This window comes from Rhinolophus sinicus, linkage group LG07 (assembly GCF_036562045.2).
Source record: "Rhinolophus sinicus isolate RSC01 linkage group LG07, ASM3656204v1, whole genome shotgun sequence".
In the NCBI taxonomy this organism is placed as follows: domain Eukaryota; kingdom Metazoa; phylum Chordata; class Mammalia; order Chiroptera; family Rhinolophidae; genus Rhinolophus; species Rhinolophus sinicus.
The window spans coordinates 119,652,350-119,665,745 of record NC_133757.1 but is presented as its reverse complement, the minus strand read 5'-3'; the positions used below and the strand labels follow the sequence as shown (position 1 = coordinate 119,665,745).

General features: G+C 47.2%; 1 protein-coding gene across 9 annotated transcripts in view; it reads left to right on the top strand.

Annotated features, from left to right (window-relative positions):
• The window catches only part of JADE1 (jade family PHD finger 1), a 147,481-nt gene that overhangs the window by 103,221 nt on the left and 30,864 nt on the right, over nucleotides 1–13,396 (top strand). For 8 of the 9 annotated variants that reach the window (XM_019749014.2, XM_074338532.1, XM_019749011.2 and 5 more), the window contains exon 2: nucleotides 5,885–5,962. In XM_019749014.2, coding sequence (XP_019604573.1) covers nucleotides 5,911–5,962 — 52 coding nt within the window. In that variant the 5' untranslated portion in view covers nucleotides 5,885–5,910. Of the gene's footprint in view, nucleotides 1–5,884; nucleotides 5,963–8,195; nucleotides 8,384–13,396 lie in introns of those variants that run through there. The other variant, XM_074338530.1, reaches the window with a different exon arrangement.

Sequence of the window (13,396 nt, the reverse complement as noted above, 5' to 3'; positions counted from 1 at the left end):
CTTCCAGAAATTTTTCATGATTATGCAAGCAATTGGTGTATGTATTCTCTTCCTTCCTTCCTTTTATATATAAATGGGCCTATATTGCAGGGTTTTCTTTTTCTTTTTCCTGCAGTTTGCCTGTGTTTTTTTTTTTTTTTTCTTAATACGTCTTTGGCCCCTTTCCATATCTGTGCATGTAGATCTAACAGAAAGGAATTCTGAGTAGATGGAAATGGGGACAGGAGCTCAAGATTGGAGCCCGGGGTGACTGACTGCCTTTATTGTTTGGGTGTGAACTCATTTACTCCCCTGTCAAGGGAAGTTTAAAAAAATAACATTCCAAATATGAATGATTGGAATGTTTTGTTGTAGCTGCTTTTCAGTTTCTGACTCTAATTGAGTCAGCAATTACTTACAGAGACCTGGGAGGGGTTTAATAGATTGTTTTAGGGCTCACAAGCACGCACTGGATTATTTATAAATTGGCAAATGGTTGCTGCTTGTGATTCATTTCTACTCGAATTTATAAATTCCTTAAAATCTTGAAAAATTGCTTTATTGACTTTTGAAGTCTGAGTTGAAAAATAATTTGTAAAGAATTTACAGTGAACTAGTGTGATACAGCACTCAGGCTTTATTAGTGATATTCATAGGAATACATATTGTAGTTATGATTGGTCAGTTCTTAAAATATTTTTTTTGGGAGAGGTGGTTGTTTGTTGCTAAATAAATTCTTTTCAGCTGAATATTTTCAAGTGTGATGCCTTTGCAAGGGCTTACTTTTTTATAGTAGCTTAGGCAACAATTTTCTTTAAACAAATTTTGAGGTATAACATTATAAAGGCACATTTCAAAAAGTTCCATTTTGTGGGGGGAGGAGTTGATATATTTAGATAAGATTAAAACTTGAACACTTAAGATCTAAGCAGTTTGTTTAGTTAATCTATGACTGGTTTTTTTGACCAGATAAAAAAAACTCTTTGGTTAAAGTAAGAAATCTGGATTTGAATTACAGTCACATTAGTAATTTTAGACTTTTTGTGAGCATATGAATTAGATAAGGTTGACAATTTGAAAACTTTCTACCTAGACAATTAATGTTTGCTTTAAAAACAGCTGGATTTTCTTCCCATTCACTTAGGGACAGGAAATTACTGTGAAGTACAGGTACTTTGTTTCATTGGGTACCCTCTACTCCATAGGGATCAAGAAGGTGACCTATTAAGAAAATGTAAATCTTTTTTCATGAAAGGGTATATGATCAATACTTTAGGAGTCATAGTGTTTAAAAACAGTATTCAAATTGTGTGAACTTAGCAAACAAACAGAAATGAGTAGTTCATTACAAGATACTTCTTACAAAAGACCCCTCGGTGTCTGAAAATACATTCTTTAACGTACATTTTTATGTTCTACATTTTCTGAATACATTTGTAACTATAGTACATTTAAGTATTAGATTATTAACTTTCATAGAGAATGGAAGGACATCAGTAAATTTAAAAATAATGTAATGGAAGTTCCTCCAGTTAAAGGTCGATTAGATATTAAAGTGGAAGCCACTCAGATTCTGTAAAGCCAAGTGAGCAGAGCATACAGTTTACGCGTGGGAATTCAGTCATCATCTAAAGGTTCCTTTAATATGTAGCACTGCGTTAGTTGATACATAGAGAACAAGTAGGTAGAGGTCTCTAATTGAGTACCTTCTAGAACTTTCTGAGAGTGCAATGCATATGAACACGCAGTGGATAAAATTGATGTTTTGAGGAAGAAACCAGCCTTTCTGTGTGTGAGCCATAAGATAATTAAAATCACTAGGGTATAATTCTTATTACAGCTGTAGAGCTTATGGCCTGATAAATGGTCCTGTTCCACCACAGAGATTAATTCTAGTAACTGGACAGTTTTGTTTTCCTCACATGGGTCCCTCAGTTCCCAGGAATAGCATTGCATAAACATCCTCAAATTCTTAATCATCTATTCTTTTGTACAAGCCCTTATCTCCTTGTCCCTGAGGTCATTTCTCATTCTTTCTTGGTTAGAAGTACATACCAGTCGTGCCTCCCTGGGACCACACCCAGGTCACTAAACTTGATCACTTGCAAATTCCTGAGCCACACTGGGGATGAATGCCTTCAGCTAATGGCTGCTCTTAGTGCATGCTGGTCCCCCCCCCCTCCCCTTCAGTCCAAGGAATCTTCAATTTCAAGGTTTTGAGGTCCCGAGCTATCTCATGTGCATATCCCAGGTCCTGCCATAGTCTGTGCATGGTGCTGCTGTGACCTCATAGCAGGGTCACACTGAAGCTGCTTGTCCAGTTATTTGCTTACTGCGTCGCCCCGTGTGCCGGCGTTCCATGTCCCGTTCACCACATCTCTGCCATCTAACTCCGTGCAATTTTGATTGAATTGCTATGTTAGCTAATCCACTGCATTTTAGCCCATGTGACAGAAAGGGCTGAAGGAGCACACTTGGCATGTCATCTGAATGGGATTGGGCAGTGGGTGGGGAGGGGCCTGTGCTTCCCCAGGAGGTAGGTGGTGGGTGCTGACCGGCCACCACAGCTGCACACCCCTGGCTGCAGTGGGTGGTGGGGAGAACAGGGCAAGGAGCAGCATGAGCAGAGGGTGGAAACAGAAAGGGGCCATTTTCAAGGGCAGAGGCTGGGCCCACCCGAGGCCAGCTGGTCCTGGGGCTGGTTAGGACAGAGGCTTGGGCAGAGCTGAAGAGCCCGGGGGCAGAAAACCTCTGTGTTCTGGGTGGTCCCATTTGTAGTGTGGAACAGAGGGAGACAGTCACTTAGGGAATAGCTTGATGAAGTCACCTTGTAGGGAGGATTGACTTTTAACAATTGGAAGGGGTTAGAAATTATAGGCATGGAGAACAGGGTGGTGCTGAAAGCAATGTACGTATCGGTGGTTGAGGACAAACCTGCTGGTCACTGGGGGAATGTGAAACGGTCACACAAGCACTGGCAGCCTTGGCAATTGGATGTAAGGTGAGAAGGGACGTATACTTGTAAAGAAATGAGCAAACAGTAAGACTGAATGTGAAAATGCCGCTCAGAGTCCTGCTGTGGTGGTTTATAAATACACACGTGCTGTTAAGTATTACAGTGCTTTGCCCAGAATGCTGTGCTTCCTCTCTGGTCACCTCCCTGTGGCTCTTTGGACTCTGCTCAGAATCCTGCCCTGGCTCCGTCCACCTGACCCCATAGAGCCTTGTGTTGCCCACTGTCAGGCACTAATCCTGCGAGTCCCTGTGACTTCACACCGCAGCTCCCTGAGGTCCGGGACGCACTGCCGTTTCCCTCAGCACCACCTGATCCGTAGCTGAGGTGCATCTTCTTGTGCGTCGCTGGAGTGTTTCCAGTAGCCTTTCAGTTCATTATTACTGGAGACTCTTATGCCCACATCATGGTTGCCCTCGTCCTAAAGGGCCATCCAGAGGAGGGAAGAGGAGGGCCCTGTGCTTTCCCGGTGGGCTGTCCTGCAGATGTTCGCAGCATGCAGCCGCTTCAGTGTGTTTTCCCAAACATAGTACCAAGGACTTTGATTTTGTGACTTGAGTAACCCAGGTGAGGTAAAGCTGCCTGAGGTGAAATCTGAAGGTCAGTGCAGCGTTCTCAGCCTCCCTCACTCAGGGTCTTCGTGCGTGAAAATGGAATTCATTGGAAGGAAAATACCATTTTTACTCTTTATTTGCGTAATTTTGCTTGAGTATTGATGTGTGTTTGGGAGCATCATTCCCCTTGGGTCAGTGCCTGGCATTTTTCATTTAGCGACGTGAAGAAAGTGCTTTCTCTGGGAGTGTGTGTGAGAGCGAGGAGGAGTAATCAGAAAGCTTCTCTGTTTTCAAAGCTCTTCCTTCTGCGTAGGTAAATGTAAGTTGTCCAGATCAATGAAGGTGTAATCAGCATTTGATTCCTTGTAGCTAGGGAGTGTTTTCTGGGCTTTTCCAGGCTCCCACTTCTCCCCGTCGTTCCTGCACCCGCTCAGAAGGTGGGAACTGCATTCTTCGTGTTGTGTCTGGCATCACGCTGTTACTCGCAAGGGATTCCTCTTTAGGTAGCTCTTTATATATGTATTTTTTTTACTCTCGTAACATAGGCTTTGGGAGCTGCAGCTGTTGGCATGAGGTTGGTTGTGCTTCCCCTTGTCCTTGCACTGCCTCCTGGTGGGTCCAGAGGGGAGCAGAGGTGCCTTCTCTAGAAGCCTGGGGGACTCTCACTGTGAGCACGTGGTGTACATGGAGACAGGGCATGGGGGACAGTCATTTCAAGTGTGCGTGACTGGCCCACAGGTGTTTGGGCCGTGGGAGTTTTTGACTAGAGTGAGCCTGCTCCAGGCTGAGTTGCAGGTAGTGGGTGTTAAGAGCTGGGGCTGAATGGGGCTCTGAGAAGAGGGCTGGGTGGGTTTTAGGGCCCTGCCCCTGCCCCACAGTGTGAAGCCCTAGCCCATAATGAGACAGCTCCTGACCCAGATCAGGACTCAGGGCCTGGCTCTGTCTTGGTAAATTCTTTTAATGTTTTTTGAGGAATCAGTTGGCAAATAAACACCCACAAACCTTAACTGGATGAGTGTCTCAGAAAGAAAATATAAAATACTGGAATTACAGAGTAGGGGCTTGAATATTCGAATGAATCAGGTAGGTCTGTTTTGTAGGTGGGCACAGACTACATTGTAGGATGTGTTTTCTGCCTGTTTGGTCTGCTCTTTTAGAGGTCCATTTACAGTGAAGCTCAGTCTTTTAATTTGTCTTGTTCTAGCACAGTGGTTCTCCACACCATCCCCATGTGCCCCGCTCTTGGAAACACACCACGCTCTGATACTGTGGTTTCCAGTGAGGGAGATTGCCTGTACTCTTCTGAGGGGCTGGGTGGAAGAAAACCCTCCTCCATCATTGGGAATCATTGCTCTGCTGTAAGAGCAGGGCCCTAAAGATACGTCAGAATGATCAATACTTTTATTTTGGGAAATCTTTTTTGGATTTGTTTAGAGAGTTGCCCTGTGTGACTATTATCGTGAGTTCCTGAGTTCAGTGGCTGGCCGTCAGTCCCCACCCTCTGAGCTCTTCCTAAGTGCAGTCTTTCTCTTACCTGGTGGGCTGGAGTCCTGTTACCACCAGCTCCCTGGGTACAAGCCGCCTCCTTAGTCTGCCCGGTTAGACTGGACTCCTGGAAGGAGTTGGGGTGAGGTGGTGAAACTGGATTTGGATGAGAAGCTTCCTGCCCTCAGTGTGACCTTGGGCAAGTCGCACTGAAACCTTTTTTGGCTTCAGTTTCCTCAGAGTAAAGAAGAAGGTCCGCCTCAGAATTACATACTCGCTGTGGTCCCTTCCTGTTCTAGCCTTACATTGCCGAGGGGTTGGAGATGGCTGCAGGAGGCCTTTGCAGTCCCGTTACCCCATTTGTTTTGTTCCTAGAATCTAGGTTATTCGGCTTTTAGGGCTATTTCAGTAAAATTTGCTTGAGAAGCATAATCCTGCCTGGTGCAGTGTAAATAGTCACACCTGCAGGCCCCCACCCGGCACAGAGTAGGAGCCTGTTCATCAGGAAGCCCCGGCTTGTCCCTGGGCTTTGCCTGCCCTGCTTGCTGCCTGTCAGCCCAAGGACTCCTGGAGTAGTTGTCCTGATACTGTCACCACAGTGAGAGAGGAACCTGGAACCTCTGGGAGACCTACTGAAACACACTGCTCTGCCCCTCCCCCTTGTTTTTCAACCTGTTCTGTTAATGATTGCACCTAATTATGTATCTTTGGGCTTTTCAGTGTTTACCATTCCAATGCTGCTTGAAGCCGATTGTTTGCTTTTGTATGCTGTGACTCCGGGCTGCCATCTGAAGCACAACTTGATGATAGTGTGTTATCATCCTGTGTTAAGTGCTGTCTCATTGCTTTGCAGGCTGCCTGCTGTTTCCCGGGGAGATCATGAAACGAGGTCGCCTTCCCAGCAGCAGTGAGGACTCTGACGACAACGGCAGTAAGTCCTGCTTTCTTGTCCTTGGAGCCGGCCGGGGTTTGGGTCTGTGCAGAAACAGGATTGTTGAACGCAACGCTTTAAATAGCTGAGGCCCTTCGCGTGTCAGGCAGGTCAGAGAAACACTTCTGCGTGTGATACTGACTGCGGGTCTGCACGCGGATCTCTGCGGGCGGGCTGACCGCGGGCAGGCATTCCCAGGCTTCCTGTGTGTTATCCGAGGATGAATAATCCGGTTCCAGGAGCCATCAGTGTGTCTGGTTTTCCCAAACATCATTTATGGCACTTCACTGTTGCTCTTTATGAAAAGAAACTTAATCGAAGCCGGTTAATTATTAACTAGTTGAACACAATCCAGAGAGGGATTAAGGACTGCCTCGTGTGAGGGGAAAACAGCGGTACAGGTTTTAGCAGGTGGCCAGCCAGCGAGTGCTCTTTACTCGATTTTACCATGACCACTGCCTGCATCTCTGCTCTCTGGCATCCTCGTGTTTTCACAGTGCAGCCGAGAACCAGAAGGTAGCTGGCTTCCAGGCAGTCAAAATAAATGTGACACAGCACCCGTGTATTGAGAAGCTAACAGACTGCTCGGAGAGCCCCCCTCGGATAACAAGGACATTTCGTACCTAGCACAGTGCTTTACATGATAGGTTAAACCCGGAAAACCTTGAAGGAATGCTTGTTCTACTGTGTGATGGCAAAGGTGTCAGGCCTGCTTTCAAGGAACTGTCTTAGGTAGATATATGTAAGCTCCAGCTCTGGTAGAAAGTCTTCGCAGCAATGGAGATGGCTTTGCCCTGTGCAGACAGAAGTACATGTAGGCACGGATTCACAGGAGTGGAGACCAGGGGAGCCTAGGGAGGAGATGAAAGTTGGGCAGGTCACGAAGGATGAAAGAGTTTTTAGGTGAACAGGGTGGTGTTCGTTTCCTAGTCTCCAAGTTTTCAGCAGATTAAAGCTGTAAATTAAGAAGCAAGGCTTTGCTGCCGTGGGTACCCACACTGATAGGTGGAAACAGAACACAAACACGGTATTTTGGTTGCAGCTTTGGGTTCAGGCATGGAACAGTGGGAAGTAGCATTGGTGGCTGTGGGAGGGGTGGCGGGTGTTTGGGGGCACGGCTGAAGGTAGCTGTGATCAGATCAGGAAGGCCTGGGATGCAGGAGCTGAGGGGGTTTGGGGGAAGACAGTGGGGGCGCGGTTTGGCACAGGGAGGAGTGAACTGGGCGAGGGAAGGAGAGACTCGGGAGTGTGGGCTCTAGAGGGAGAGACCGAGGGGCCTGGCCGAAGTGCAGTCAGTAAAACCCATCAGAGCCTCCGGATGCTTCCCGAACTTACCACCTGTCACTTCACGGCCTTTACTACCTGTTTTCTCTAATATTTGCTTAAGCTTTTTACTCCTTGAGGCAAAAGCATGCTCAGGTAATTCTTTTCTGCCCATATCAGACTGTCCTCAGAGTTGTAAGTACCCAACAAATGTCTGCTGCTTGCTCAAGTACACAGTTACTGTGTCCTGAAGCAATTAAAAAAAAAAAAATCTCGCTCTTCAGGCTCAGAGTTAATGAAAAGAAAGTTTGTGAATTGCCTCTGCTGCTAGTAATGCCCAGTAGGAGGCAAAGAGTCCTATGTTAGTGATTTTTTTTGGGCAACAGGTTCGCGCTCACTGTTCCCATCACTGCCCCCGTTCTTTCTTGGGGGAGCTGGGTGAGAAAAGGTTCTCCTGTTCTCTGGGATTTACAGCCTTCCCCTTTCTGGACTACTGCTGCCCAGTAGGATGGAAGTGTTCTAATCTAGTGTAATTGAGGAACTGAACTTTTAAGTTTTATTTAATTTTCATTAATTAAAATTTAAATTGCCACGTGTGGTTAGTAACTACCATGTTGGCGAGTGCAGTTCCGGGCCGGGGCCCAGTCTAGTCCTCAGCTGTCCAGAGGCTCCGAAAAGCCCCAAAGTCCCTGGATTAGTCAGCTCAGGCTGCCCTAACAAGCACCGCAGACTGGTGGTTTAAACAACACATACTTATTTTCTCACAGGTCTGGTGGCTGGAAGGAAGTTCAAGACCCAGGTGTAGGCAGGTTTCCTCTTTTTGAAGCCTCCGTCGTTGGCTTGCAGACGGCTGCCTTCTGGCTGTGTCCTCACAGGGTGTTTCATCTGTGCATATGCTCCCCTGATCTCTTCCAAGGACCTCAGTGAGACTGGGTTGAGGTCCACCCAGATGACCTCATGTAACTTAATCACCTCTTTCAAGGCTCCGTCTCCAAATACATCGCATTCTGAGGCACTGGGGCTTCAACATGAATTTTGGGGGATACAGTACAGCCCATAGCGGCCCTAGAAGACGAAATGCTTCGTGTAAACATGCATCGCCCCTCCAACTCTGGTTAGAAAGGAAGGAAGAAGAGAGCACCCAAAGTTCCATGAAAAGTATGTCCTTCAGAAGTCACCTTATTGGTGATGGGCCGTCTTCTTCCTCCTGGTATTCATGTCCAGGTGGGCGGCAGAGGGGTAAGGTAAATATTTGTAGGGTACTGAGGGGTTAACTCAGACAGACCACAAATCGGGGTTCTCCCTGCCCCTAGGCCAGATCTGGAAATCCGATGCTGCTGGTGGAGGACGTGATGGTAGCTGGTGGTAGACAGCAGGCGGGCCGTCGTCTGTCATGCAGCTGGTTCAGTAGAAAGCACGTGCTGAGGCTTTATGTGCTGTCCATCCAGGCCTAATGATTTAGTGGCTATGGTGGATGATGGTATTCGTAAGAACCTTGGAATGCCAAGACTTAACGTATAAAATTGCACGCATATCCATGCATGCCTTCCCATCTTCTCCGAGGGCAGCTGCTTCCCCGTGTCGGCCTCTGCTTCTAGACGTCCTGTTTGCATCGCAGGCCCATGGGGTAAGTGGGGTGCCTTCTGCCCCTGAAATCAGGTCCCTAGAACTGGGCCGGTCCTCAGCTGGGTCTGGACGCTACGGAAGCCCTGCTTATAAGACGGGCTGGGTCTGAGCACTGGTGGCTCCCAGCATCTCCAGCCTGCAGCCCTGACAGGGTTTTGGCAGCTGCTCCCACCTCCATGCAGAGCATGTCCAAGTGGAGGAGAGGCAACTGCAGACGTCAACGTGGGGCCACAGTGGGGCCCCAGCACGGCTGCAGCCATGCCTGGGCTCGCCGGCCTCCAGGGCTGAGCCCTTTGCTCAGTTTCCTGGCGTGGTCCAGGGAGCGCCGGTGTGCTATTTACCGGCAGGGATGGATGGGCATTTTCTGTGCCAGTGCAAGCCCTCATCCGGCGGCAGTCGTAGCTGTAGACGCTTGTCCAGATGCCCTGGGGGGCCAGCCCTGCAGTTGGATGGAGTAGCGTTGGGTGTTTTGCAGGTCACATCTATAATTGCTGGGCTCCTGGGACTCGGTGGCCCAGCCGATCTCTGAAGTTACACATTGTGCCCGGGTGTGGCCAGAGAAGCAAGCCCTTCACTGCCTGCCTCCCTGCCCAGGACTCTGTCCCTAGGGGTTTCTACACATGTGGGACTAGGGTCCACCACCTATTTTCAGTATTTCCAAAACCTAAAGGAGATTGCATTTTATCTTTAATAAAGCTCCAGAGGCTTATTAAAAAAACATCATGTCCTTGCTTTTGGCAGGAATTATATATCATTGCTTATCTCAGACCAATTAACAGCTCTGATTAGCATTCTTATATTTCTGTAAAAGTAAGACAAGCATTAAATAGTACGTAATGAATACTGGTCATTCGGCAGTTTTTTTCAAAATATGGGGGATTTCGCCAGGATAAGGGACCAAATGTAAATGGTGTTTGGTTTTTTGGTTGTTTTAAAATGTAGCAACTCTTCAAAGACCCAGAGGGAAATCGGTTCATATGCTTTCCTCAGAGACAGAGAAGTGTCCTGCTACTTCAGTTTTTCTTAAAGTCGTGAAACAGGGCTTCCTTTTCCTGCCGAATGTCCTACTTTCAGGGCTGTGTTGACCCGCCCCCCCCCCCCCCGTGGGAAGCTGAGTGGTGTGGCTCTGAGGGTCTGGAGCCAGGCACCTGGTAGGGGGGCCCTGCTCCCCGGTTGTCCACACCTATCCAGGCCCTGACACACTTCTGTCTCCTCCAGTTCTACCGCGGAGCTTGGCTCCTCCTCCTGTCTTAGCGAGAGTGAGGAAAAGAGAGCTGAGTCAAATTCAAACCTAATTTGGCCCCTGGTAATGCAGGTCAGTGGGTGGCACCCATGAAGCTCTGTGGGCACTTTTGTTTTCTCAGGCTCTCCCCAGCTTACAGAACAATAATGAAGAGAGACTGGTATTTTTAGTGGCTGACATATACTTTCTGCTTACACCCCCTTCGTGTCTTAACTGCATTTAGTGGATTCCCTTCTTTTTCTTTTAATAACTTGTCTTCATTTTCTGATGTTTGGCTGGCTATGCTTGGTTACCTCCATGCAAGTCTTGGGTGGTTTCTCTTTTGCATAAAAGTGAACTCTGCCTCCGTTCTGTTTCTGTTCGACTGTACCTTTAGTTCGCTCCTTTCCCCCATCAGTTGCATCTGGGGACACACCAAGGAGTTACGTAGAAATTCTTGAAATGTGGGGATTTTGGCCCGAATATTGCAGAACGCGCACGGTATCCATGTCTCCTCAAGGTACCCGGGTGGCTTGGCCCCGTGTCAAACCCAACTTGTGCCTTGACTTGGACGTTGGTGAGCAGAGTGCCATCCTGGGCTTGGGAGCAACAGCCTGGCCTCACCTGTGGCCCTGGGCTTGGACCTCAGCAGGAGTGCTGTGCGGCTGACACCTTTGTGTGTCAGTTGATAGAAGGTCCCACTGTATTTAAGTCGAAACATTGCTAGGCCAGTTCTTTGAGTGTGTGTGTTGTGCTTTTGTAATTTTGAAGGTGGAAGTGAGTAGGACCACGGAGCTGAGCGGTGCCAGGATGGAAGAGCTGTGGGAAGTGTAGGGCCAGCCCCCGATGGAAATGTGCTTGTGTTAGAGGCTCGTCTGCTATCATGCAGTTAAAGCAAGTAGCCAGTCACTGCGTTCAGTTTGATGACTTTTGGGTGGGAATGTCCATAGCGCTGTTTTACTCGCACAGGGTAGCCTGGCCCTGACGTAACCCGCGGGGCGCGTCTCAGGGCTGCACTGTCCATGATGCCAGCTGGCCTGCGGGGCTCTTTGCTCCCTGGTCCTAAGCATCTTACTTTGTTAAGCTGGTTTAACACCGCAGGAGACACCTGCGTATTATTTTTTATTGTGTAAAGCATGGTCTGAGACACACAAGATGTGCCACTTGGTCAGTGGTGAGGTTCTTCCGTCATTTGCATTTTGTGGTGCTGTGAACACCCACACCGCCGCTTGAGTCTAATTTCTGAACCTTTCGGGTGCCGTGCAATCTGGGAGGCTTAAGACACATGAGCTAAATGTGGGAGGTGTGTGCAATCGGTATTAGATTTGCTCTTGAGGTTTTTTCCTTATTTTAGATGTAGGGCAAGACCAGCATGGTTATTTTTAATATTTCAAAGGAGCCTGTTCAAGATACCTGCATAATAGCACCGGAAAGCAGGGTTCGGAGCGGCCCCGTGCTCCCAGCGCTGCCGTCTGTGGGCGCTTCATACTTCTTAGTGGAAGGGATATTAAAACAAAACACGGCATTCTTTTCTATTTATTCTTTTCAGTGTTTAATACGGAATAGTTGTTACTCAAACAGCATATGAGTCAAGAATTTTTAAAGTTGCCTAAATTTGTCACTAGCGTGGACTTAATTTTAGGTAATAACATCTTCTGTGTGAGCAATACAATAATTATAGACATTATTACCAAATTAGAGTTCCCAACTCCTCTCCTGAACACAAAAAGAAAATAAAGTTTTACCTGTGACATTCCTAATGTAAGTTTGTCATTAAATGTTAGCATTCTGAAAACAAAAACAAAGTGCAGCACCGCCCAGTGTGATCTTAGCACATGCTTTGTAAGAGCTGACCAGTGGCCGGTGTTCGCTGTAGCAGAAACCGCTGTCTCCCAGTCCTTTTGGTGTTTGATTTTCTCCCCCCCACCCAACATACTTCTAAGAAAGTGTTCCATAACATACCTTTTTTTTTAAAATTGGAAAGGAATGTGGATTATTTTTGCTTGGATAATATTCTGGGAGCTTCTTGACCGTCTGGGAAGCGTCTGGAGGGCATGGCTGTGGGGAGACTGGTGTAGGAATGTCGGGCCACCTGCTCTGAGTGTCCCACCTGTGCACTTCCTGGGACTGGTGCTATAGCAACAGGTGTACGCTGAGCAGGAGGCCCCCCTCCCCCCGTCTGTCTGTACATGTGTTGTTGCCTCATTTTCCTTGAGCTCAGCACCCTGTCTTCTGGTAGGTCGAGCAGGAGTGTGTGCTCGGTACCTGCCGCCTTCCGCCCTTGAGGTACTGTGACGGTCCTCGTTGACCCTGACTGTCCCGAACAAAGACACTGTATTTTTGTCTACTTTTCAAAAAAAGTTTTATTGAGAATCCACTGTGTGCGCAACGCTGTATGTTGTCAGTAGTCACCTGTGTCTTGTACAAATGGCTCTTGACGTGCTTTCTGATATGAGTAAGTGAATGAGAAAGAAGGGGTCACGGGCAACAGGAGATACCTGCTGCTGGGCAGGGAGGGATCTCGTCTAGGTTTTGCACAAACCACCTGTGTAAACTCAGAGCGTTTTCTCTTTATTAGTGGGTAATAGAAAATCATCAGTTATTCTGTGCGCACATTAAAAGTGTGTGCTGTAATACGTTTTAATGTGTTTACACCTGTGAAATCAGAAAACTCAAGATAGTTCTTCCTCCCACCTTTCCCCAGTCAACGGCGGAGCTTCTTTCTGTCACTGTAGATTAGTTTATACTTTCCAGGGTTTTTTAGAAATGGAATAATACAATATGTACTCTTTTTGTCTGGCTTCCTCAGTCAACCTAATTATTCCAGAATTCGTGCACATTGCATGCATCGGTGGCTCTCCCTGTCTCGTTGCTGGGTAGGGCAGTGTTCCTTGTATGGATGTGCCACAGTTTATTCAGTCTGTGTTGCTGATGTTTGGGTTGTTTCAGGTTTTGGGCTTTATAATTAAGCTAAGAACATTTCTTATGTCAGTGATCATTTAAACTTAGGTTTTCCCCGTCTCCCTTTCTGAAAAGTGACTTTAATAGGATTAATTTTTACGTCTCTTCTATCTTTTGCATTAAGTAAATCAAAAGGAAGAGGAACAGACTCTTTCTGGGTGGACCAGTGATTCTCTTGGGTAATACCATCCAACACCAAGTTTGTAGCATCTTCAGATCTCTGTTTTTAAAAGCGGGTGCGATGCGGACACCCACTTTTCAATGATCCAAAAAAGCCCCAGTACAAGTTTCTAAGTGATTGTCCCTACTTGGATTGTTTTCCATACCAGTAAGGCTGCAAGCTTCCTGGGAACCTTGGGAGC